This window comes from Lissotriton helveticus, chromosome 8 (assembly GCF_964261635.1).
Source record: "Lissotriton helveticus chromosome 8, aLisHel1.1, whole genome shotgun sequence".
NCBI classification, from domain to species: Eukaryota; Metazoa; Chordata; class Amphibia; order Caudata; family Salamandridae; genus Lissotriton; species Lissotriton helveticus.
In genome coordinates, this window is record NC_136069.1 from 1,523,589,518 (window position 1) to 1,523,617,227 (window position 27,710).

At 45.4% G+C, this 27,710-nt stretch overlaps 1 protein-coding gene across 1 annotated transcript in view; it reads left to right on the forward strand.

The window, feature by feature from the left end:
• INTS4 (integrator complex subunit 4) overlaps positions 1-27,710 on the forward strand; it is a 297,022-nt gene that overhangs the window by 192,763 nt on the left and 76,549 nt on the right. The window contains exons 17-18 of the mRNA XM_078658501.1: positions 9,750-9,830; positions 25,382-25,512. Of these exons, the coding sequence (XP_078514627.1) occupies positions 9,750-9,830; positions 25,382-25,512 (212 nt within the window). The remainder of the gene's footprint in view (positions 1-9,749; positions 9,831-25,381; positions 25,513-27,710) is intronic.

Sequence of the window (27,710 nt, forward strand, 5' to 3'; positions counted from 1 at the left end):
AGAAGCGTTGCTGGAAAAGTTAAGATGTGCACCTTGTTATCCTGGAGGCGGCTGTGGACAGCCCCAGAACTTGTCCATTATGCCACAGCCCTCCAGGACGTAATGCATTCAGATCAATCATCATTGCCTGATGCTGAATTGTACCGTTTTATCTATTTATGTACTATGTACTGTTTTATTTGTACTTGTACCTTTAGGACCCTGGAGGCCGAAATAAAGTTATATGATGATGATTAATATCAGGAAAAACAGTGACTGGTGTTTTTTGTATCTCCGAGATAACCCATAAGCATGGTGATAATATGTATCTGTATGATCAATTGGAATTGCATATGTCCGACAGCAGGAGACTAATGGTCGGAACAAGCTAGTAATCGCAAACAAGCACTGGCAAAGTAATTAGGTTTAGCTTATTTTATGGGTGCAACTTCAATAGAGCCTAAACTCAGCCAAAGCAATGCATTGATTTTATCAGAGTTTTACTATTGCCAAGGAAGCCAGATAGCCCCTTATCGGGTGTGGCAACTGTAGCCACTGTTTTTATCTACTATTCACTCTGATGACTGCCTAATTTTAGTGCGGTTATTGTGGAGTCTCTATATGTAGAACATTCATATCTGGCATTCAGAATGATATTGTATTGTATTGTACCGGTTATATAGCGCTTCAATCTCCTGACAAGGACACAAAGCTCCCTGATTTACATAGTGACCCTAGCTCTCTTACCTAATGTATAATTGATAGGGTGTTTTATGTAGTTTTGTCTATGTGGGAATTGTTAGGTTAGGTTCAAGGACCTGCTTCAAACATGTTGTAGTGAACTTTGCTGCATCTAAAAATGAGTTGTTGCTGAGAGTCTGAGAATTTTATATATATGCGATGTTATTAGCAATGGTGGGACGTGCTCAGCCTTGCCAAGTGCCGCAGTTTAATGAGGAACATTGGAAACAATTGCACCAAGAGGTTTCATAGGGAAATAATTTATTTTATTGAAAAATTTGAGAACAGTTATTCATGGGTTTCAGCTGAAACTAATGAAGAGAAAGGATTTTCCTGCCAACATCAGTTGATTATGTAGATAAATTAGTCCTAAGATAATACGTGTATGTTTTCTACAGATTGCAATTTTTGAGTTTCCGAAGAATCGCATAAACGTAATAACAGATGCAACAATTTATTGGCTAGTCTGTACTGTGACAGAAGCTAATTCTCATATTATATGCATTTGTAAGCATCATGAAATGGAAGAGAAGGTTTTGACGGGTATTCTTGAAAATTGGATCTTCGGACTTCTCCTCGTGCTGTGAATTTATTTTTTAACTCTGCTTTGTTGCGAGTGTTATTTAGGGGGATAAATGTCTTTGAGGGAGTTGGGAACAGGTTAAAAGAGAAATGTTAAACCATATGTGAAAGGGAATTTATAGGATAGCTCACTACATGTTGCAAACGTCTAACAGGTTTTTATTAAATCCACACCTAACTGTTTGCATCTAGGTTTTAAAAAAAAATCTTTTTATTAATAGAAAACAAAGAAAACCAACAGCGGGTGCCATACATTACGGAACAAAAAGGAGATGCACAAGCAGAAACAGCAGGACAGACGGATGGCCACTAAGGAGTGAGCTGAGCCATAAACTTTAGCAAGCATGCAGCCACAAAATAATACACAGTACAAATCAGAGCCCAGTCCAACCAATACAGCCCACAAACCCCTCCACCCAAGGAAAACAGGATTATCACCACGATGAGCAATGACGAGTGGCAGGAGAAATGAAGCGCAGTAAATAACTGGGTTAAGACAAGAATCGCAACCAGCACGCAGCAACAAGAAACGCAACGCATTTCAAAGTTCAGCTCAAACAATACAGCCCTCAGAACCCGTCCACCCACAAAACAGGATTACTCGTTAGTACAGCCCCCAATATCAGGATTCGAACAGGATTCCAAGAAAAAACATAAACACGTACAACACAAAAACCCCTACCCCCACCCCCCATCCTGCACCCCTGCATGTAGCTTCCGCCAGTCCCCAACTAGCAGTGTGCCTGTCGCCCCATCTAACTACAATAACTAAAAGTAGAAAATGGAGGAGGGCCGTCTCCATGTGGGCCCCCGGCCCCCCCTTCCCCCTGCCAGATCCAAGCCATACCCTGTATACAGATCCAGCTATCTATTAAGAAACTCGTTGGAAGCAGGGGAAACATTAAACACCACCCACCCTCCTAGAAGCACAATGGTAGCGAATCCCACATCCACCGAGGCCACGATAACAAACCCAGTCAATCAGTCTAAGCCTTGGCCCTTCCGATCAAGCATGCAAAACCCTTCCGGCCGAACTGCCGTCTCCGCAGGAGAGTCATAGTGCTTAAAGAGTTCACCAAAGTACGTCCGGAGACGAGCCAAAGATGTTAAATTATTGAGAACCCCATCATCACTAAGCGCCCTCCCCACCAACATAGACCCCCGACATTGTTTCCATCGCAGTCATACTGAGAATGGCAGGGAGGGAAATGTCGCAGTTACGATCCCAGAACAGTTCCCAACAGGAGTCTTCGGAAAGGGAGCACCGAGCTGTCCGTCCACAGCCAGAGGCGATGTTAAGCACACCAAAAACCTACCTTTGCCACGCCAGCGGGCCAGAGTCGTGAGGGGAACGGCGGCAGCAGCAGGACGCCGGGAGGCAGCCCGGTCGAGCGGACCACACTCCCCAGCAGCCCCTGGGGCGGCAGCGCGCCCGTGACGTGCTAAGAGCGCCCGGAGGCGCCTGTAAAAGGCTGACACCCCGGGAGCCCGGGGGGAACACCAAAAACCTACCTTTGCCACGCCAGCGGGCCAGAGCCTTGAGGGGAACGGCGGCAGCAGCAGGACGCCGGGAGGCAGCCCGGTCGAGCGGACCACACTCCCCAGCAGCCCCTGGGGCGGCAGCGCGCCCGTGACGTGCTAAGAGCGCCCGGAGGCGCCTGTAAAAGGCTGACACCCCCATTCGCCCCGCGAGTCGCGCGCGGGAGCGTCCGGGAGAAGCCCGGGACAAGGGCGGGACAGTCTTTGGCAGTCGTTGGCAGGAGGAAGCAGGGCAGGGCCAGAGACTCTGCCCCTCGCAATGGGAAAACGCAAGCTAACAACGATTGGTGGTGAAGGTAAGAAGGCTAAAGTCCCTAAGAAATCAGAGACCATTATTTCATACCTGACATCTGCAGTAGGGGCATTAAACGATGAAATTGCTAGTGCGGAAAAAGAACTGGGCCTTGACCGCTCGGATACAGAGAGGAGGAATTTAATAGACACAGTGGTTCCTGAGCATGTTACACACATCCCCCTGGAACCCATTATAGAAGTCGCGACTTCTACTGCTTCCCCTGCTCCCAGGGCCATTACCCCTCCACATGCCCTGGATAGCGATATTGTACATGTGGTTTCTACTGTAAACACGCGACATAAGGCTAAAAACTTACAAGGGAAGAAGTCACATGAAGTACATGGCGCTAAAGCGGATAAACAGACATTCCAGGGCCTCCAGGACAATTTGGTTGAGGTAGTGGAGGGCTTAATCGAATCCCGTTTGGAACCTTTACTTGTGAATTTGGCCAAAGACATTGTGGACACTCTCAAATCATGTGTAGATAACATTATGAAAAAATGTGAAAGGATTGACAAATATCTCACGGAGCCTAATATACATTGCCCACGCTGTCAGCCCCACACTAGAAGCAGAGTGGCATGTGAACATGAGGCGAGGGTTATAACATCAACTGCGGCTTTATCTAGTTGACAAATGGAAGTGCACAGCTCGCAACATTTACCTGCATCCTTGTCACTTGATAAAAATATTGATTTAGCACGGGGGACCCATTTAGTAGGGGTCGAGGAGATGGGGAGGGCAGATACGTTACCTACCCCTAGACCACAGGTGCACCCCTCCAGTAAGCCCAGTAATAGACTGAGCCGCCCAGTGGATCTCCCCCCGGAGGCAACAAGCCTAGTTGTCATCCTAACAGGGATTCCGCGCATTAAACCACAACAGAGGGAATCCGATTTAGATTTGCTAAATAGAACTAGGAGATGGTGTGGCCAGTTCAGCAGTGGCAGTCTGGATGTGGGTAAACATATTATAGCGGCACGAAGGGTAGAATGGGTGGGGCGGAGGCCTAAATGCATTGCTGGAGATTGCGTGATTGTTAACTTTGATACACCCAACATTGCAGATTCCCTACTTTGGGATGGTTCTGACCCAGGGAGTGGAGGCATCAGACCACTCCCATTAGGGTACTTTTATCCTCCCCCCTCATACCTTCAACCCAAAACAAACTTCCCTTATGCCCCAGTCCCCTTAGGCAGTGTGGAGAGACAGGGAGTGAAGACTCATGTATCCTATCAAACCCAGCAGGCATTATTGCGGGTAAGGCCAAATAGTGCTCTAGTAATAGCATCCGAAGTAGAGCATACCCCCAGTCATGGGCCAGGGATCACACTCAGCAATAGGTTCCATCCTCTTCTAAACACTTCTATGCTAGATACAAATGATTGACAACCACCCACTGTTTCACCATCTCGGGTTGTCACTACAGTAGCTAGTGGTCGCCATGTCACTGCAATGAGCTGGAACATTGCTGGGCTAAAAAAGAAAGTCTCTGATGAAAGATGGTTAAATCTAATCACACAATATGATATCCTGGGTTTCCAGGAAACTTGGGATTCCAGTGGGGATTTTTTCATGGATGGGTATCGGAGCTTTTCTACTAAAGCCACCCCTGGGGAGGGTGGCAGACACAAGGGGGGCCTGTATATATTTATTTCCTTAAAATTGCGGGGTTCTGCACGGAAAATAGCGTTTTCATCTGATAATATACTAGGTATAGAGTGGGCAAGACCAAATTCCCCCTCAATCTTGATAATCAACTTCTATAACGCACCTGATAGAGATAGAAGCTGTTCACATTTGAGTTCCCTAACTTCTTTTTTAATAACATATAAGTCACAGCAATCTGCTTTATTCGAAACCCTGTTATTGGGAAATTTTAATGTTCATCCGTGTAATTGGGGATGTCAGAATAAGGAGCTATTGGGCCCACCAGGAGCTCTCAGTACTCATTTTGAGCACACTCCACAGGGGGCGGATTTGGAGAACTTATTAGCAAACCAAAACTTGTATGAGGCACACGGGTCATGGGAGGACGTAAGAACACCAACCTTTGTTGGCAGAGATGCTAGCACGGTCATCGACTATATCTTTATCACACCAGGGTTAATCGACATGGTGGTATCTTACGAAGTGATTCCCTCCCCCTTTAGCGATCACAACCCAGTGGTCCTGCTCCTGAACATGGGCCTCAACAGCGTCACCCAGGTTGAGCGTCTGGGGGGTCGCAGTGATACCCTTGTCCCTAAGGACCAGGGCCGCAGACTAAAATGGGCAAAGGTGGTGCCGGATTCTTTTATGAATAACCTTGTACAGAACTCCCAAGACGACATGTCAATTTGTATGGATAGTACATCTGAGGGTAGTGCCATTATTAGTTCTTTTTCCACTATTTGTTTTAACATTAATAAGGAATTAACTTGCACTAAGAAGCAGGTTGATCTCTCCACCCCAAGATGGTTTGATAAAGAATGCTCAAGGACACATAAGGATTTACTTCAAGCCCTAAAACAACAGCCAAGAAATAAAGACCTTGTGGTTGGGCTTAGGAAAAAATATAGACAGGCGATTGAAAAGCGGAAAAAGTCTATTAAAAGTGAGGCTTGGGATAGTCTAATATCGACCAATACCTTGAAGGATAGCTCCAAATTTTGGATGTTCATTAACCATCCTTATTTTTCTACATCAACCAATACTGTCATGGACTGTGTAATCTCTGAAGATCAATGGGTTGATCATTTTAGTAAGATCTACAAGAGTGATATGCTCCCAGCACCCAGTAGGTTCCATCAGCCCCCCCTGTTGTTTTCAATGAAGTGGAGGTCAACAAGGCAATAGTTGAGATGACCAAACACAAGGCTCCAGGACCCGACGGTGTTCCGGCAGACTTATACAGCTCGAGTCCACTCCTTTGGGCCAAAATACTTACTAACGTTTTTAATGCAACGGTTACAGCGGGGTTCCCTGAATCCTGGGCCACCTCAACTATCGTCCCAATATATAAGAAGGGGCCAAGAAACGATCCGTCCTGTTACAGGCCGATATCGTTAATTGACTCCGCTGTCAAGATTCTCGGCAGAGTTATCTTGACTAGACTGAGCAACATTACTAAAGAGAAGGGGGTGCTCTCGGAACTCCAGTATGGTTTCCGTGAGAAACGGGGCACAATTGATCAGTGCCTGAATTTACATATACTGGTTAGCAAATATACTGTGGCAAAAGAGGGTCATATATACCTTGCATTTATGGACCTTTCTTCAGCCTTTGACTTGATCAATAGGACCAAGTTATGGGCCATTTTAGCTGGGATAGGGTTTGATCCTCCTCTTATAGATTTTTTGGCGGCCCTTCATGAAGACTTATCAGCTTCCATTAGAATAACCCAGGATGGCAATACCACCAGACCCTTTAAATCCAGAAGAGGAGTGAGGCAAGGCTGCATTTTAGCCCCACTCTTATTCACCTTATACATCAACTCTTTGGATAAAGCACTGGAGGGTCCACACTTGACATCCCGTACGTGGGAGGGGCCGCAGTGCCTGTTCTGCTATACGCAGACGATGCGGTCCTCCTCGCTCGTACGGGAGTGGGGCTACAAAAGCTTCTGGATGCATTTGGTGATTTTATGGCGAAACTCGACCTCGTGGTCAATAATAAAAAATCTCATGTTATGGTGGCCGGGAGGCGGCAAAGGCCAAAAAAACTAAAAAGTTTTAGTTGTTGTGGTGTGGGGGTCTCAAGGGTACAGGTCTTCACTTACCTGGGTGTGATCTTTGAGGAGAAGGGCTCATGGAAACCGCAGGTGTGCGCTAAGTCACTTGCCGTAACCCCCTCAGCCTTGCTAAGCTTTGCAAAGCGACTAGGCTCACGTCCAATGGAGGCACTACTGAAAGTGTACAAAACAAAATGCCTTTCCATAGCCACCTATGGCGCAGCGCTGTGGGGTTACTATTCAACCGGTGATTTGCAGATTGTGGAAAATCAGTTTCTAAGATCACTACTAAGTGTTCCACAATCCACCCCAGTTTTTTCCCTACACACAGAGTTAGGCCTGGGCTTCATTACTGATCAGCTTCTCTTGGAACCATTGGTATGTTGGGCTAAAATCTGGCTGAATAATGAAATTAGGCTTAACCACATTATTCTTAGGGATTGTATGGTGTTGGATAATGCTTTAAAGATCCCGTGGTTAGCTTATGTGAAGGGCGCCCTGGAAAGTCTTGGTAGGCCCAACCTTTTTAGCCACCCTAATACAATCTGCAAGGGGGACGTGAAATGGATTAAGGAAAATTTCCTGAGGAGGGCAGCGTTAAAGCGGGAGAGTGAGGAGTTGATTAAACCCAGAGCAAGAGCAAATTTTCTCCTCCTGACCACACCGTCGATTGAACCTTATCTAACAATTGTAAGCCCTCCATACCATCGACACCTTCTTGTTAGATTTAGGTTCAACATCATCCAGTACTCTCTAGGAGTCTTCCCTGTATGGGGGGTGCTAGATGAGTCAATACCCTGTAGCTGCGATAATTTTTCAGAGCAGTCCATTTTACACTTTGTAATGTTTTGTGAGCATTTCAAGAAGAGTAGAAAACTATACCTGGTCCCTATTTTAAGGGAAGCAGGCTTTACTCGGGTGCGCCCAGCGTTTCTTCATCTGCAGTTACTAGGGAGTACCAAGATAATCTTCGGGGTTGCTAGCTTTCTGGTCGCAGCTATGCGCACAAAAACCAGGAAGCTATCCCGGAAGGACATGGAAGGGCGCCCTCATTACATTGCAGATTTAGCTAATATTTCTTAAATTAACTACTCTTCTTATGATTACATTGCGAATGTACTGTTTTTGTTTTAACATCTAAATTATTGACTGGATTTACATAGCACTTTGACTGATTTTTAAACAGTTTTAACCATATGAATTATACGATATGTAAAATAACTTTTTAACAACTGTTTTTATAAATTGTACTGTATTGTTGCTTTTATGATTTTAACTAATCGAATAAAGCTGGCTTTTGACTTTGACTTTTGTTAAGCACAACGGCCCATCCAAAACACCAAGCTCCCGGTAATCGGCCAACTCACTGTCCCGAGGCTTCGACACCTCTCGCTGCACGGGGCCCCCATCCTTCGGCAATATGGCCTTTGCGGGAGTCATAGCTCGCATTAGGTCTTTCGATTGAACAGAGTCCGGTCTCATACGCCCCTTTTCAGGCGCAACAGCAAGCATTTTATTCACAAGGGCTTCCACATGAGAATGAAGTGCCCCGATAGCCGCCAGTACAGTTCCAAGCGACGGTTCTAACTCTGCCTATCCCATCTCTCCTCGATCGGTGGCGACAACGTACGCCTCCCCCAGAGACCCGCCAACAGAATTTATCGTACCAAGTTGTCTAAGTGGGCTACTCCGGTCTCTCCGGGGGAGCAAGCAAGAGCGGAACAGGCGTCAGTGGAGGGTGACTAATCTTTCACCACGGCAGCAATCTGCACTCCGCTACTGCAAGCGAAATCCCCGACCCAACGAACACCGGAGGGCAGCAATCTGGGTCCCCTGGTCAGGGACCTCCGCCCGCAGCCCCAGTTGTGCCGCGTCACCCCTCCGTCGATGTTAAACAACTTAGAGGACCGCCGTCAAAATCGTGCAAAAGCAACCTCCATATCGGTAGACCGGACCCTGCCGAACTCCCACAGCCGATGTTATTCAACTGGAACCCGGCTGTTCCAGTACTCGAGGCCCCAGCTCCAAAACTGGTTTAGGCCACAAACTTAATGGCGACGTAACTCCGTCTTCCAAGCTGATAACGTTTTAGGGATCGCACCATCAGACATCACATCGGTTCATCTACCCGGAGGCAGGGCGTAGGCGCAGGATTAATTACAGGATCATCCGGCAGGAGACGGAGGTCGGCGGAGCCGGGAGCCTAAGCAGCCATCTTGGTCGCTAGCGTGGCTCCTCCCTGTGCACCTAGGTTTTAATAATATACTTTCGGTTTACCTAGCTGTGCTTTTAGATTCCAGACTTTACTTTGATAAATGAGAATTTATAGCACATTTAATTTGCCCTTTCCAGAATTGTTACTCAACTATAAAATCCTGCTCAAGCCAATATTCTGCAAACAAAATGCTCCCTTATATAACGTACGTCTATGCGTAGCAGTCTATGCGTAGCAGGAAAGGATTGGCTGTTTATAGGCAGCTTAACCACATTTATAGTTAGAAATACTGCCTAATTTAGTGAATGCTTCACTGGCTCTTCACTTATCATGCGATGCAATCCAGAGCTGTGCTTTGAATGTTTTATAATGATTCATTTAGTTTTAATGTATATTTCAGATTGTGTAATATAGGGCAAGCCCTTGAAAAATGAACAGCAACTATGTCACGATTTCTATTGGTACTTATTTTTAAATGTGACATTGAGTGACTAGGTTTCAGTATATAGAGTAGGCAGTGACTTGACCATATACAAAAATTTTATTTTTGTAGGTTATTGCGATCTTGATTGACATCCCAGACAATAGTTGCTAAGTGCTTGGCTGTGTATTGTGTGGCTCTTAACACTGTGAAATGCAAGACTGTAATGCTCTTCTCTCTTCAATCTTTTTCTTTTGCTTTGCAGGCGTTACAAGAAAACCTATGGAATATGGCTGCTCCTCTTTATTTAAAGCAGAATGCACTTGCTTCTTCAGCGGCAAAGCAGGTACATCGCAAAGTGGTCTCTCTTAATTTCATATATTTTGTAATTCTTCTTTCCTGGTATTGGTTCAGTAGTTGGGGGATTTATTCTGTTTGAGTGCATGCCTTATCTTTACATCAGTAACATCTCCCAAACAAAAATGAATGATTTGGCCTTTAAGTGATGAAAGTGTGTAAACACTGGAGTGCAATTGCTGTATGGACACTATGCTCAAGTGTTTTTGTCCACTTTGATGTTCAGGATGGTGTCTGGAAGAGCTTATTTAGGTCACAGCACCATTTTTACCATGCATTCGGGGGCCTTAAATAAATACCCTTGTCCATGTGCTTGGTCTTCAGCATTATATCCAATGCATTTTTTCTTCTTTATTGTCAACAACTGAAAATATATTGATTCACTGCACACCACAGATAGTCAATGAGTCATCAAAATATCAATATTTTTAGGGTGCAAAAAAGTACCACCCTCTGATCCAAGGTGTGAATCAATATCCAAAGATTGCACTTTGCCTTCCCGGTGTCGTGTCTCCCTGTGTACTCCTGGTGTGTCCCATTGGGTTACATCATTTTAGATCTCCTGTCACCAAAATAAATCTCAATTGCCCATTAACTAAGAAATCATCCCTTTCCAGGTCTCGCCTATGCAGCGCGCATGCGCTGATTAGAAAAAAAAACTTTTGAAATCGATTGAGTTTGTTGCCCAAAAACGTGCACGCGTTGCATTTCTTTGAATGGCAACGCATGCACGTTTGGCGATTCCCTTGCAAGAGCGAGCTTTCAAACCATATGTTTGTAATTAACATATGGTTCCTGCTCGCCCCCGCAGGGGAAACCGGCGCAGGCCCCCTCCTCTCTCCCCTCCCCCTGCTTCCAGCGCGAGGCGCGCTCGCTTTTTCCTAATTGGTAAAAGATACACAGCTGACCCCCAGCTGGGTACCTATTTAGCCACTGCTTAATTTGTGCAGGTGGAAGGGAAGGTCGTGCAATTTCTGTTTTTGCTTTTCATTTTCTGGAGGAATTGGCTACAATGACTATTCCTGTGGAGTCATTCGCCTGAGTCTTTGCAACCTATGGTTCAGGGAATAGACTGTCTTTTGAGTCTGAGACCCGCGCACCGCGAAGCGGGCTTTGCAGTAGCCCATGGCGGCATACAGCTGAGCACTTTGAGGAGTGGGATCGCTGGCAGTGGTAGGCACGGTGTAGAGCCAGAGCCGGAACAGGCTGGTGCCGAGCCCAGCGCACAGTGTCCACTGCAGCTTCTACCGCACGCACACCCTGCAGGCGCTCAGCTCCGCTTCAAGGGCCTGGTCTACGCCATCTCGGCCGACCGCTTCAGGTCCTTCGACGGCCTGCTCATGGAGCTCACCCGTGTTGTCCATACTTGTCTGCATTCTGATATTTGTACTCCAAGTCAATGCACTGGTAAAGGCGTTAAGCGGCCCAATGTCTTGTGTAGGGTCATCTTTACCAAGACCTGGTGTTTAGTAAATGACACTGTTTACTGGGATTTGAACGCCCATTTATGTAGTGAGAAATGCCAAAAACAAGCCCCAGAATACAAAACGTCTTAGGTTTAAAATGAGGCCTAGTTGAAGGTACTAGTTATAAACAAAAAGGGGGGGAGGGAGAGGGAGAAGTGGATTCTGTCTCCCCTAACAATACTCATAAACAAAAGGAATCCACTAAGTGGGGTTCGGTTGTCACTGCAATGGTGAGGAGCAACCAGTGTTGTTTAAATACCCCTCACACACCAACAGGCCCCTTGGTGTCATGCTTCATCATCGGGGTCTTCGCAAACCTCTACGGGATGCGGCGTGCTACGACTCACGACTACGTAGGAGCACTATATGTGAACTATGTGCTGGTGTGTGTGGGTAAACGAAGTGAGTAGTGGGGTGAAAGTGAAAAATTAAAAGATACCTGGCACGTAAGTACTGAAAAAGTTTAATTAGTCTTCGGCTGGTATCATTAAAAAAGTGCTAGAGAGGCTGTTTTTTACTGATTAGGGTAAAACAACCATTAGTGCGTCGACATGTTTCGGAGTGGAAAACTCCTTCTTCAGGACGAGGATGTGCACTACTTATCCCCACCTTACTCACATGTATGTAGATATAAAAGTGTGCTCTACAAAAATATTTTAGGTGTAAATGTACCTATCTGTTTTAAAGGTCATAAAGTCCGTAGCGCCCAATTGGCGAAGAACTGAACTTATAGTAATGGGCCAGATTGCCTCATGAACCAGAAACGTGGTATGGGGGTCCGTTCTGCCCAGTGTGGCGACGGTTACTTCCAGGGCTGTTTGGCTCTCTTCCCCTCCACGTGGCTCTGACGAATAATCAGTAAAAAACACAACCATGGTTATACTAAACGCAATGGCCAAAGGCGGGCGCATGTCCCACCTCTTTGTTTACTGGTCACTCCCACGACGTTTTGCCTGGGGGAGCGAACAGTGCCTCCTTGTTTATCTTTAACTTCCTGCCTTGCGCCTCCCTTATTCCCTCTCCGCCTCCCTTCCCACCCTCCTCTTCGCTCCACACACCACTGCAAACGACCCCCAGACCTGAGGCCCAAGAGCCCGGCACCTCCTCTGCCAGGTTCTGCTCCGCAGCTCGATCAGATCGGCTGACACTGCAGGAGGCCACACCCAGGTCCTCTCTTAATCTTCCCTCCTGCCGGTGATCACCAGCTCCCCCAGACCTCGCCGAGTGCACCTGACTGGGAAGAGCCGCCGCCGCCCCCCTCAGCGAGAGCGGGAATGTCGTATTCCCAAAAATGGGAAAGCAATTGCTAAATAGCGCGTAAATAGCAACATTTAAAAATAAAGGCTAGGTATTTATTATACACGAAAAGCACAAAGGATAAATTGTCCTCGAACCACACCCCCAGATTCTTAGCGGATTTCCCATGAGAAGTCAGTAGGGGAAACCCAGAAGGCCAGATCGTATCCCTGAAACCAGGGAGGGTGGGGTGGGGGGGTGTGAAATTACCATAAAGGAGAATGTCCGACTTGTCTTCGTTACATTTGAGTTGCGTGGCAGCAAGCCACTTGAAAACCGAAGACAAGCAGTGCTGGACAGATGATACAGAGCCTGCATCCTTTTCCCAGGTAAAGAGGAGCTGGGTGCCATCCGCATAGGCAATCACCTTAGCCCCCAAGTCCTCTGCCAAGTAGACCAGAGGAGTGACATAAATGTTAAAAAGAAGGGGACTAAGGATGGACCCCTGCGGGACCCCTGTGGCGACCAGCTGCGGGGCTGACGCGGCTGGAGGCAGCTAGACCTTTTGCACCTGCCTTTCCAGGAAGGACCTAAGCCAGCCCCAGGCAGAGCTCGAGACTCCAATCAGCAGTGAGTGTGGATCTGTGTCAAGCTCTGCCGATAGGTCGAGCATTATTAAAGCTGCTCTCCCACCGGCATCCAGACACTCACCCATAGCCTCGGAAACGTCCACCAATGCTGACTCAGTGCTGTAGGAGGATCGAAACCCTGACTGGGCTGGATGCAAATTTTCCAACCCTTCGACAAACTCCGTAAGTTGTCTGGTCACCACCTTTTCACAAACTTTGGCTAGGCTGGGCAGAAGGGAGATGGGGCGGTAATTCCCTGGGATCTGGGGATCAAGGGTTGGCTTGTTTAGAAGAGGGAGGATTTTAGTCTGCTTCCAGGCCTCCTTGACCCGAGCCTCAAGAAGGGAGGAGTTTATGATGATATTCACTTCGGGGTTAATGATCTCCGCGACTGCAGCTAGTAGTCTGACCACGCAGGGGTCAGTGGGCAAGCCCGATTTCAGACCCTTCAAGATTTTGAGGGAGCTAGGCAGATCCGCTGGAAAGAAAGCATGTAGAGAGTGCCTAGGAGTAGCAGGCTTAGAGACATATACAGCAAGGGGTCAGATAGGGCACAGGGCAGGATGTAAAGGCCGCCTGAATCATGCGGATTTTATCCATAAAGAAATTCGACAGAGTGTCGCACCAGTCCTCTGTGGCATGGAGTGAGCTCGACTGCGCCGTGGGAGAAGTAAAACTCTGAACTATTGCAAAGATCTCCTTAGAGTTGTTTTGTGCCTGCTCAATGCGGGCTGCATAGTATTGCTTCTTAGCCTGTGTGATCACAGCGCAGTACATTTTTTATCTATGCCTGAGATTACCCTAAGCCAGGGGGCAATACTCACTGAGGCGCGAGGCACGCTCACGTTTTTTGCACTCATGCTTAAGACTCGACAAACTCGGGGTTAACCAGGGCTTGGAAGGAGATTCCCCAGAGAGCCTAGAAGAAGTGGGCGTCGCTAGCATATTCATGGAATTGGATACCCAATTCAAGAACCCCGTCAGACTCCCATCAAGATCCGGAGGGAGAGTGGGTCTAGAAGCCTCCAAGGCCCAGGAGCGTTTAGAGGGTTCCGTTTTTTTTAAAGCTGGTTTGCGATAGCAGTGGCCAGAAGGGCTAACCAAGGCCACCTCCCAGGAGAAATAGGTAAGACAGTGGTCTGACCATGAAACTGGGAGGGGATCTTCAACCGTGATAGGAAAGTTGGATCAGATTGGGTTGAGAATATGACCTCCTTGGTGCGTAGAGAGATTGACCCATTGAGAGAGTTTGGCAAGCTGAAGAACGTCGCTAAAAGCAAGTGAATCTTTGGAATCAGACTGGTCGAGATGAATGTTCAAATCTCACAGCACCATATACTGGGAGAAGCGAACTGCCCGTGAGGTCACTGCATAGCCCCATGATTGAAGAAAGGCCCTGGCAGAGCCGGGGGGTCTATATGTCAGAGAACCTCCCAACATAAAATAGGCAGAAAACCGGATTCGCAGTCACCCCATATGTAGTATCTCCCCTGTGGAGATCCCATTTGTCCCTGTACATAACAGCCACTCCCACAACCCCCCCTTCAAGCCCCCCCCCCCCTCACCCTCACCCTCACCGCGGCCTGCTCTGGAGATCTTATAGCCTTCAGGAGTGGCAAGCAGGGCCGGTCCTAGGATTCGTGGGGCCCCGGGCAGGATAGGAACATGCGAGGCCCCTCTAATTTACATAAGATGTAGTATCACAGCAAGTGACATCATAAGAAGTGTCCACTGACTAATCATTTTCTGGCACTGTTGAAGTAGCTTTGCAAGAAGTTACCTCTCTAATGTGTACATCACTGAGATGGTTACAAATAAAAATAATAGCCCTAATGAAATAAGTGCAAATATTTTTTAAGCTCTATTATGTGGAAATGCAACATGTCAAACGGGATTTAAAAGCTAGGCCTCTATTTTTCAAAACCGATGTTTCCAGATTAATGAATGAATAAAATTCTAAGACAGACTGTCCCATAGCTATACAATGGATATTCAGGTGACTCCCTGATACTCCAGTCGCACCAATGAAGGTCAAGGTTAAGGCATTTGGTTTTAGCAGGCATGGACATCAAAATAAAGGGATCTATGCTGGTTCGGGTGAGCGACCTGAAAATGCTCCAGTAAACAGAAAGCACAAATAAGAGGATGAAATGGCACAGATGACATACACATGTTGGGTGGCAGGAGCACCAGAAGCTAGACATTTCCCACAAACTGAATGCCTAATCCCGGCAACTACTGTCAAACTTCATTTTTAAGAGATGAAAAGAAAGAACTAACTTAAAGATATAAAGATGAGATGGCTAAATAGGGACAAGAATGTGTATCCAGGTAAAAAAAACCTGCCAAAAGCTACAATGGGAGCCAGTCACTCAACAGACAAGTAGTAAATAAAGCAACACAAGAAGAGGGATTTATTTTAGCAGACTCAATGCAGGTTTCCCTTACAAGGAAATTAAATCTAGCAATGTGGAATAGGTTGGGGAAGCGGTGTTTGATTTTCAAAATAAATCTCCCTGAATCCCTCAGAATCCCTGAACTTTGCATTTTTAAAGAATTGAAGTCACATTTTAAGTCACATATCCTTAATAAATGAGAAGATACCTGCCAAATTGCGATGGGTCCAGACACATGTCGCTTGACTCAAATTTAGCCTAAGAAGTAACAACCAAATTGCACTTAGCCGCAAGTAAATGCACTGGATCTTGGTTAAAGAGACAATTGAAAGCAAGACCCTTGAAAGACTATGTCCATTATCCATAAATTACTCCAATCATGCCCCAGGCTACCTAATCAAAAACTTTTGGTCCTTCCAATCGCCAATACTATATTTGCCTTCCTACAACTACTGGCCACCCACTCACCTAGGCTCAGTGACTGGCGAATCGCTCTATGTGTGATGATGTACTCTATGGAAATGAGCCACTCGCTCCTCAGTCAGCTCCCCTCTGCAGCCCCCTTTTACTGTAAACTGCCACTTATTCTCACCTCCAAAGCAAGGCTCATTTAAAGTGTACTGCTGAAAAGCTGACATTTCCCCAGGCCTCACATCACTACATCTTGTGTTGCCCAGGCCTTCCCATTGTCATTCCGCACTTGACAGTGATCAGGCTATCTTTGGAAGCATGACCAGACTGACCCTGTGCAGCAGCCTGGTAAATATATTTTAATACTCTTTGGGACAGGATACCTAGTGTTCTAGTGGCTCTAGTTTCTTGGACAGTTATTGACAAATGCTAAACTTTAAAACATGTTGGGGCAGATACCTAATAGGCCTGCAAACTACTTTTACAAGATATTTGGGTTTCTTCTCCTGCCCCTTTCCTCAGGTTTGTTTTGTTAAATTACACCAAATTGTGCAGATAAAGCAAATTTCTTTAGTTATTGTTTTATGGAAATAGATGAATGACAATACCACACCAAGAGGGTAACCTGGTGCTAAGGAATTTCCAAGGAAAAGGTACATACTATACTAATGTATTGAAAGGCCAGTTTTACGTTTTTTCCCAGAAGATTTAAGATGACCGTAGCTCAAGACTGAGACATTTCGAGTCCTGTGCAGCTAGAAAGGAGAAGGATCTACCTCCACTATGTTTCCTCCTAATTTTAGGATGGCACAGGTGCATGGCTGTTACAGAGCGTAGGATTCTGGAATAAACAGAAGGACTAATATAGTACTGAAGAATGAGCAGGCCCTTTTATAAAGGGCACAATGGCAAATTGATAGATCATTTGATTTCGGTAATCAGCAGAAAGAGTATCTAGAGCAGCCTTAGATTAGAATCCTATCAGTGTTCTTAATGATCTGAAGGATACCAAATGCATAAGGTGGGAAGTTCAAGACAGGGAACACTTGCATAATCTGGTTGTGAGAAGATAATTGACTGTACAACAGTCTTGCTTAATGACAGGTGAAAATGCAGATATTGGTATTGCATATGGATGTAGTAGAAGTAGATAACACACCATTTGTCCAGACACAGAGAGAAGACATTGGAAAATAAATCCAAGATTTTGTTGTTGACACAACCATGGTGGTTGATTGACCCAGCTCCAGAAGCCACCAAAGAGCAGTGTGTATGGTACCAGGCCCCTTTAAGATGGGGATGTCTGATGTTTTGCTGTTTAGTTTTAATGAATTTGTCTTTATCCAAAAAGCAACTGATTGCATGGAAGTCCAAAACATTTTCTTGGTTAGAGACCAGGCCTCTCAGAAAGGATAGAGCTGAAGCCACGTCAGGGGAATACCTTGAATTCCAGGTTGTTTCAGTTGATTCAAAAGCACCAGATGGGAAACTGATAAATTCAACAATATAATTTAGTAATATCAAGGCTGCTTTGCCTTCCTGATCAAGAATCAGGCCCAAACTGTTCGACACAGCAAGAAATGCTTACAACTTATGGAGAGGTCAGAATCCAACTAGCAAGCGATTAAGAAGTAATTTAGTTTATATGAAACAGATTTGTCAGTTGACTTATTTTTCAAGGATTTTTCAGAAAAAGGCAGCAGATGTGTTAGAAGATGCTGAGAAGCTTTGAGCCTGCGGAAGGATTTTTGAGCAGAGGTACAAACGCTGCTTTTTAGTTTTTAGTTTTTTTTTCTACATTGGTTGAGACAGATGATAACGTAAGGTCGATATTGCAAATGGAGGTCAGGGCAGGGTCTATGATGTTTAGATATCCATTCATTAAATGGGCAGGAAAGGGTCCCAAATGGGAGCTACATTTAATAGAAAGATCAAGCTTTAGAGTACGCAGAGAGCAGGCTGTAATTCCGCAGACATGTCGAGGATGGTTCGAGATCACAAACGTTTGTGAAGGATGACACACATCGCAAATCTAAGCCACACATTCTACTTGGAAAATAAAGAGACAGGTAATTGAAAACTTTGGCAGAAGGCTAAATGTACTTAGCAGCACATGCTAGTTCAAAGACACTTTTACCTCTCCTCCAGCCTCCTACTTTTTTTGCTGATTCTGCCCAATTACATTCACCTCTCTTCTCTGTGCTTTACTTTTTATCTCACCTCTTGTTCAGCCCCTCTTACATCCACCTCGTTCTGCATGCTCTCCTTTTAAAGTATTATCTTTCCCCAATGCCCAAGCCTTTTACCTGTACTCTCTTGTTCTGCCACTCTTACATCCATCTTGACCCTCACACCTCCATGCTCGACTCTTTATCTCTTATCTTTCCACCTTGCCTCTCATATTCACTTGCAGATTCCTCCCCTCTTAAATCCACATCTCTCGTCCCTGCCCTACTCTTCACATCTCAACTCTCCACCCAGTCTTTATCTTCTTTGCTGGTTATGCCATCCTAAATCCAGCCATGCCTTTAACTTCTTCCCTTTCCTTTTATCTTTTCTTTCTGCTCCTGCTTCGTTACATACACCTCTCCCCTTCCTTCTTTCCTCTCTCCTTGCTGATTCTGCCCTTCTTACATCGAACTCTACCTCCCTGATCTACACTTCATCTCTAATCTCTCACCAAGCCTTTAACTTTCTCTTTCTGGTTCTGCACATCGAACATCTACCTTCCCCTCCTCTCTGACTCTTCATCTCATCTCTGTCTTTTGTTGGTTTTTCTCTCTTCCATCCACTTCTCTCTCTTGCCACTCTGCCTATGTACTCTTGCTGGTTATGTCTCTCTTACAGCTATGACTTTTATCAATACACTACCTTCACTGCTCACTGCTTACACCACATATTTTTATTCATGCTCTACTCTTATTCTCATCTCTTCCTCAAACCTTATTTTGTGGATTCTGCACCTTTTACATCAATCTCTCTGCTATCCCCAACTTTGTTGCTTCTCTTTCTCGTTATGTCCTTCTTATATCCACCTTTCTCCTCCATGCTGTATGCCTCATCTCCCCACCCCCCTGCCTCTTACCTTTTTCACTGATTCTGGCCTTCTACACCCACCTCTCATCATTCCCTCTCTCTTCTCTGTATAAGGTTTCTTGATTGTAGTGCCTCTTTTACATCTACATACCCCATCCATGTACTGCCATTCTCCTCTCATTTCTTCCTTCAGCCTCCTAAGATTTCTTAGCTGGTCTGTCCCCTTTACAGCCACCTCTCCTCTTTGATCCCCTTACCTCTTACCATGTCTCACTGTTTGTCTCATAAATCCATGTCTCCCTTCCATGCTCTACACTTCACTTTATCTTACCTACTGTCCCTTACCCTTCTCCCAAATTCTACCTATATTTCACCCACCTCCTACCTACCTGCTGAGCCCTTCACCTCTCATCTCTCTGCAGTCTCTAGCCTTATCTCACTGGTTCTACCTTTCTGAAATTTACCTCTCCCCTGCCTCTCTACCCCAGCCTCTTACCGGCTCTTGGTTGTCTTGCCCTCTTACATCCAACACTTACCATTCCCTCTCTGACACTTAAGTTTTCCTGATGGTTCTGCGTCTCTTATATCTAACTCTCCTATCCAAGCACTGCCTTTCATCTTTCTCTTCGGCCTCAACTTTGTTCACAGGTTCTGCCTCCCTCATGTCCACATCTCCACTCCATGCTCAACTCTTTAGGGGAGATTTAAAAAAAAGTCATGTGATTCAGTGCAGCCCCCTCCCCCCCACTCCCCGGTGAGGCTGCGCTGCAGTGCGCGACAGGGAGGGAGCAGGAGAGCACCATATCTTCAGACACATGGCTCTCTCCTCCCCTTTCCCTTGCACCGTTACTCATTTCAGCTCTGTGCGCCATGCACACACCTTAGCGCTGAAGCGCTATGGTGCTTTGCGCTGCTTTGCACTGCTTTGCACTACTTTGCACTACTTAGATGGTGCTTTCCAGCGCAAAACAAGTTTTCGCTGGAAAGAAAATAGCAGCAAAAAAAATTGCGCCGGTTGGCGTCACTTTTGTGACACAAAACCAGGGCAAAAGGTTTGAAAATCTCCCCCTTCATGTTTTATCTCTCTCTCACCTCTACCCTCCATTCGCTGTTTCTGACTCTCAAGTTCCATCTCTCCCCTACATGCCCTGCAATTCACCACTCTTCTCTCCGGCCTCTTACCTTGCTTCACGTCTTGTGCCTGGGCACAATACAGGCCCCTGCAGCACAGATGGGCCCACAACACTTCTGAGGGCCCCATCCCACCTGGGGCTTCCATGAAGCCTAGGGCAAATGAATATCTGTAAGATGTGGGAGACTCTGGGGCCCATTATTACATTCTGCAGAGAGGGACCCCATAATTTTGTTGTTACATAACTGCTCTCGTGTTACTTTTCATGCATACAGCAATGAATGGTGAGTGGCTTGAGGGGTTATATTACTTGGATGTATCTTGGAGGGTTCATTGCACTCCCCTTGGGTGATAAGGATGGATGTGGGATCACCCCCCACATTCCTCCCCCTCACTGAATGTTAGCATCTCCACTAAACTTTTAAAGACCCAGTTGCTCATTCTTCCTTCGGTTCATGTAAATTACATGAAAATAAAAAACACCAAGCGCTTATAACTGGAGTTATTATTTATGTTTTACTCCTTTAATGTTTGTTTTGGATGAACGTGCTTGTTTGAGAAAAAAAAAACAGAATTGCAAAATAAGAAAAGAATAATAAGCCCTTTATCCATTTTCTGTCTTCTCCCTTCCATGGAAGGAGCAGCGCCTTTTGTGATGTGAGCCCTGCAGGATGCTCTGCGTTTCATTCATGCAGGGGCAGGGCTCACTTCACACCTCATTCCAGTTCAAGTAGCTGCCTAACTGATGTTATGCAGATGCATCGATTAGGCTGATCACGGCCACAAACCCGCCTTCCCACTCTGCAGCACGTGAAAGCATGGGGTGTCATATTGCCTTTTTCAGTCAATGGCAGCCGGGGCGAGGTGAGGAGGTGAGGGGGGCCCCCTCCGTGGGCCTCGCACTTTACACCACTGCTGCAAACCCCAAGGGAGGGGGCTCCCCACCTGTCACTTTTACAATGGCACCATTTCAAAAGGTTGATGGGCTCGTGGGGGGGCCCCATCACAGTTAGACAGCCGCGAGGCCCTGGGCGGCTGCCCACACTGCCCATGCCTAGCGCCGGCCCTGGTGGCAAGCATGACAATCGGGTCAGATGTGTCATCCAGCCAAGTCTCTGTAATGAACAATAGATCTACTGGTTTATCTAGGAGGAGCTCAAAAACATCTAAATAGTGTTTCTTTAGGGATCGAGCATTGATCAGAGCCACCAAGATAGGAGGAGGTCTGGAGTCTGAACACAGCCTACAGACACACACAACACAAGTAGTGTCCCGACCAGTAAGCAGGTCTAGCAAGCAATGGGAGTTACATGCAGATGGACGAAGTGACCGTAGTAACTTATTGGTGTAACACAACCTATCCGTTGGGGCAATAGGCCGATGGGCCAGACTGGCCCTGGACACTGACGGGCACAGACTGGCTTGCCTTTGGCGCACCCACTGCGCGCGTCCGCGCAGCGTGCATATTTATAATACAGGCAGCCAGAAAGACTAGAGAGTGCACTACCCCAAAATGGCCTCTCTCACTGGCTGAACGGGGAACCAGGAAGTTAAGAAACAGCCCCCAATCGGAGTCAGGATCAGATTCAAATTCACAGCACGGCAAACACAGTAACATAATAATAGTGCTAAAATGATTCTTTAAAAAGGCCTAACAGTTATTTTCAGTATTTTTAAAATGAGATTAAAAGACGCAAACAACGTGTGCAAAATGAGCAAAACGCGGGAGGAAATGCGGGCGTGTAAGCAGAATAACCCCTCAAGGCATCTGCGTCCGCGCACCGTGCATATTTATAATCCCAGCAGCCAGAAAGACAAGAGAGCACACTACCCCAAAATGGCATCTCTCACTGGCTGATCAGAGAACCAGGAAGCTAGGTAACAGCCCCCAATCGGAGTCAGGATCAGATTCAAATTCACAGCATGGTTAACGTAAACACAGTAACACAATAATTGTGCTAAAATGATTCTTTAAAAAGGCCTAACAGTTATTTTCAGTATTTTTAAAATGAGATAAAAAGACGCAAACAACGTGTGCAAAATGAGCAAAACGCGGGAGGAAATGCGGGCGTGTAAGCAGAGTAACCCCTCAAGGCCTGGAATGATTTTCAGCTAACTTGGCGGCAGCAGCTACCAGACTACCAATCTTTACGATAGTACGTGCCACCCTGCTGGTAGCTGCCTTTTGGCATTCTCTTTATGGTAAGCCCAGAAGATACTCAGTTACCCCATCTGACAGAAAAGTAGGATCAGCAACTGAATTGGCCTGGCACAGCCCAATGTCTTTATGAAAATGATTCTCTATGAAAGTGTAGCTAAAACGCAGTGCTTGAAAGCAGGGATGTGAAATAGTATGATGGTTCATTTAAAGAGAATGCATTCAAGAGTAAAATCTTAATGATATTTAGTTTCTATTAACTTTTAAACTATTTTTTACATGAACAGATGGATTTTTAAATAAGTGAATTTTATAATGTAGATGTTCCTACTTATTACTCACAGTAACATGGATTTTGCAGCCTGCACTCATTCATTTGGAAAGGGACAAAGGGAAGGAACCAAAAGAGGGTATGACTGATACCAAGAGAAAGCATTAAAACAGACACTCTTTCATAACATCTATTCACATTATTGTGCACAAAAATGGCCATTTTAAAAATGGTGTCTTTAAGCAAATAGCTTCCAGTCTCTTTTGGGTATGCTCTATCAAGCATTAGGATTGAATGTTGCAGATGCCCTTTTTCGACTTCTAAAATTCAGATTTTAAAATCTAGGAGCTATGTAGCAAAAAGTGGACACAATTTACCAAAGGTGGCCCACAGAACTTAAGATAATGTGCCAGATGTGACCAGCATTTCTGAGAAAATATGGCAGAGATGGCTGCCACAACTGGATTTGATACTTCAGAAGTAACACTTTCAATCGGTCATGCCATAAGTTCAGTCAAGAGAGTGACTTTCGGTGTCACAGCTTACATCTACTGTGCAGTATACGAGTAATCTGTCTACTGCACCTTGTTGACATTTGCTGCACTCTGTTTCATGGGTTGCCAGAGGTGGCAGGGTTTGCACATTTTGCCGACTAAGTGAGGTGGCAGGAATAAGTTACATTTTAACTCCTTTCCAGGCATAGGTTAGGGCCCATAACGAATGCGTTGTTCTTCAGGCCCAGTTTGGAATCATTCGGAGGGAGAAAGTGCACTGATGGTGACAGTCCCACTTGAGAGACTACGCTCACACAAACAGAGGTGAATGTTGGTAGCAGGCAGCATCCTGCTAATAATGATAACTCTCTAGCAATGCATCCAAATTCTTCACCATTTGGCTGAACCTACAGTTTTGTAAAGTTGAAGAGCTGGTGAAGCATTCATTAGGGATGTGGTCGTTCTACTATTTAAGATTGTTAAAGGTGCAGGATTAGAAACTAGTGGAAGCACATGATGGCCAGAGATTTAAAGAAATCTTGGGAACTGGATAGAGGCAACGGAAAACATTAAAGGAGCAGCCTAATCATAAATAGTTCTGTAGAAACAAGTGTATGAGTCCAAGATGTGATGAGGAAAGAGCTGGAAGCCATGTAGGTGTAGAGAAGCTTTAGTATTCTAGGAACGTTAAACATAAAAGATGGTGGATATTGGGATTGGGATTAAACACGAGAATACATAGAGCAAATGTCCAGTTGAAACAAGAAAGTGAATTGTGAATAAGGATCTTTGTTTGCAAAGCTTTGGGTGCAAGAAAAGAGCAATCAGCCAGATTCATGAAAGAATAAATATTCGGCTCGCAAAGGGCCAGATTCTGCAAAGCGCAATTTTTGCATTTGGGATTCATCATCCCAAATGCAAAAATCGCTATTTGCGAAATCGCATATTTGCGAGGAATTGCATTTAAGGAATCTCTATTTGAGATTCCTTAAATGCAATTCAGTAACCATTTTTAAATTGCGAATTCGCAATTTTTGGTCGCTATTTACCACAAAGTCTGACTTTGTGGTAAATAGCGAAAAAATAGAAAAAAACACTTTAGTGCATTTTTCTCAATTGCATGTTACACACACACATGTCCTTTGGACACTTGTGTGCGCAACACCTGTGTAAATTTGCATTTCAGGGGTGCTACAGGGTGTCCTTTGGACACCCCTGGCACCCTTGAATTTGCATCCTTATTTGCGATTAGCTAATTGCTAATCGCAAATAAGGAATAACTCCCCATAGGAATGAATGGGAAGTTATTCCTTATTTGCGATTAGCAATTAGCCAATCGCAAATAAGAAAGCTGTAGGAATCGCATTAAATATTGCAATTCCTACATGAATCCCGTTTTGCGAGTCTGTAATAGCGATTCCTTATGAATCGCTATTAAATACTCGCAAAACGGGTCTTTGATGAATCTAGCTGTATGTTTGGGATAAATGACAGGAAAATAGCAAAACAGTCATGGGTTTATGGGGATTTTCGGGAGGGAGGAAGATAAATGGGTGAATGGGAGGAGGAGAAGTGATCATTAGCAAAAAGGTTTAAAAGGTGAATGGACATCTTAATCTGGATACGAGAGGCATCCAAATATGGTATAGTACGTCAAATTATGCTGAAGAAGAGATATCTAAAAAATTCTAAAAATCATCAAAGCCATTTAGGGAAGAAACGTAGGTGATGTGATAATGCATGAACACTGAAAATAAACAGCAGAAGAGGGGCAAGTGTGAAAACTTGGGCAAGTGAAGGGTGCAAGCATTGAACCTTGAGAAGGAGCGGCAGCACTTAACTTTGTGTTCCTGAGAGTCTATCAATGAGCTTTGAGGACAGAAGAAGGCCTTATACAAAGGCCTAAGGAACAGGAGTGTCCCAAGGGCGCAGAAAAGGCCTAACATAGAACATTGGAGAATAGAAGAAGGCCAAGCCCAGAGCCCTGGGAAAAAGTATAATCTTAAGCACTGAACTTTGATAACAGGAGGGTCAAGTATGGAGCCCAGAGCTATAAGCGGGAAGAGTAGGTGGTCAGCACAGAGACTTGGGAAGCAGCAGAAGATGGCCAAATAGTAAAATGGTGGGGGACATAAGAGGGCAAACACCGAGCTTTTGGGAGCAGGGGAGGGTTCAATTATGGAGTCTTGGGTACCAGAAGCGGTTATAAACATACGCTGCCCTTGATGTAACATGGATTAGAAAGTCTCTTGTCGAACGTCCCAAATGTCAGCTTTAATTTTCATTCAGCAACTTTGTTTTATGTTTTTAGATTCTGAATGAAACCTATAAAATGGAATTCATGTACAGTGGATTGGAAACAAGGCAAGTGGCAATCATTCACCACATGAGATTGCAAGCAAAAGCCCTACAACTAATAGTGACTGCGCGCAGTACTCGTGGGTAAGTGTTAAAGAACATCTTGTGCTACTGTTACCTCAACAGCTTGATCCATTTTTTCAGGTGACCATCAGCAGTTTGCATGTGACATTTGAGTAACTCAGCTCTTGTTGGTACCTGGTTTCTTTTCAATTCATTAAGTTTTTCATGTTCTCTGGTTGGATGTCCTGCCCTTAATGTTAATCCTTGTCCTCAATAGCTTCCAATGCCTTCTTCTAAAATGCACACCTCTTCCTATTTCTATTTTATGAGCTGAATTGTTAGTGTAGAATGTTTCCCCCACTTAAGAAGCATTAGCAGTCTTTCTATTACCTTTTGTTTATTTCTTACTTGCACACCAATGTGTTGTCAGTTGAGCTATATAGGCTCCTAGCCCTTATTAACACAGACTACAAGATTTTGTCTAAGGTGCTTACAGAAAGGCTGTTCTTGCTGACTCCTTCATTAACACATGCAGATCAAAATGGTTTAGTTCCAACCCACATCACCTCTCTCAATCTGCGCAGATTTTTTCGCATACTGAAATATTACCCAGAGACATAGCCAAGCTCTGGGTGCCGGGTCCTGGATCTGGAATGAGTGTTTGATTCATTAGAATGGTCCTACTTTCTGGAGGTGTCGCTTCGCTATGGATTTGGAGCCCAATTTCTCAAATATATTAAGTTATTGTACACACTGCTGCTGTCTTGTGTGAAGACCTGGATTTCTTATATCGGAACCTATTCATATAGGCCGCAGCACCAGACAGGGGTGTCCTCTATTGCTACAGCTCTTTTCGCTAACTGTGGAACCGCTGGCGGCTCGACTGCGTGCTTACGGAACTGGATGGGGCATTCCAATAGGTGATAGTTCGCATATTGTCTCTTTATATGCAGATGATTTGCTCATTTACCTCCGATATGTCACTGCTGTCTCTGCAGAGGTTGTGGGAATCATCCGGCAATTTGCCTCCATATATGGCATTCGCATCAATTGGTTCAAATCATGTTCATTCCCATTTGATCCGACCCGAGAATTATAGTGGATAAAATACCACTCACCTGGCAGCCCGATGTATTCTGTTATTTGGGGATACAGATCTACCATTCCCCATCAGACCTTTTTGAAGTTAACTTGGAACGTGCAGTCACATCACTGCGGGTCTTCTGGAGGACGCTTACTTTATCAGTGACGAGCTGTGTGGCGCTACTTAAGATGGTGGCACTCCCTCACCTCCTGTACTATTTTACAAACTTGCCCTCATACGTCAGTGCTTCCTTTTTCCATCAATTGAAGGAGTGATGTAGGAATTTATCTGGAACAAATCACGTTTCCCTGTGGCACTAGCAAAATTATACCAGCCAACAGAGCACGGTGGCCTTGCAGTGCCCAATGTTAAACACTGTTACTTAACAGCGCAGCTGGAATGGGTGGCACGCTGCATTGCAGTTATCGAGCACGGCCACAGCACTACCAGCCTGGAACCTAACTGATCTATTACAACTCTTTCATAAATGTGACTGATCCCCAATGCCACACCTATGCTATTACAAGTTGCTTACCTCTGTTACCATCAGTGTTTACATATCACACGCTGCACCATCCCCTATGCCCCAGCGATACTCTGTACATAGATTAACCACTAGAGCGGAACTTGTGGACTAGGAAGCGGCTGGCGTCTAGACAGTGGGTGACCTTTACAGAGATGGCATACTCCTACCATACGGCCCTCTGATCGAGGAGGATGGGCTTTCTCCAGGTCAGTTCCTATTGCATGCTCTTCTCATAGGAGCTCTAAGTCATAACTTGTGGGACATAGTGAATGAACTGACCGCATTTAACTATGCAATACCTACAGGTACTAGGACGCGGCAAGCACTTAATCAGCTGGCTGCTGGGTTTGTTGCACACCCATACAGCGTATTCTCTCATGCAGTTACGTGGTAACTGGGAGACTGACCGGAGTCATCCCTACACCGAAGAGGAATAGGATGCAGTACTTGAGTACCCCATCACAATCCCTCGTAATGCCAAATTTTGCCTGATTCAATTGTATGTTTTGTGCAAAGGCCCTACCTCACTCCAGAGAAAATTAATCGCTATATTGGACCAGCTCACGCAGCCTGTCCTTGCTGTCAGCTGACAAATGCCAACTTGCTGCATATGCTATGGGCCCGTTCTCGCCTTGCACATTTTTGGCAGGCTGTAATGGACTTCGTGTT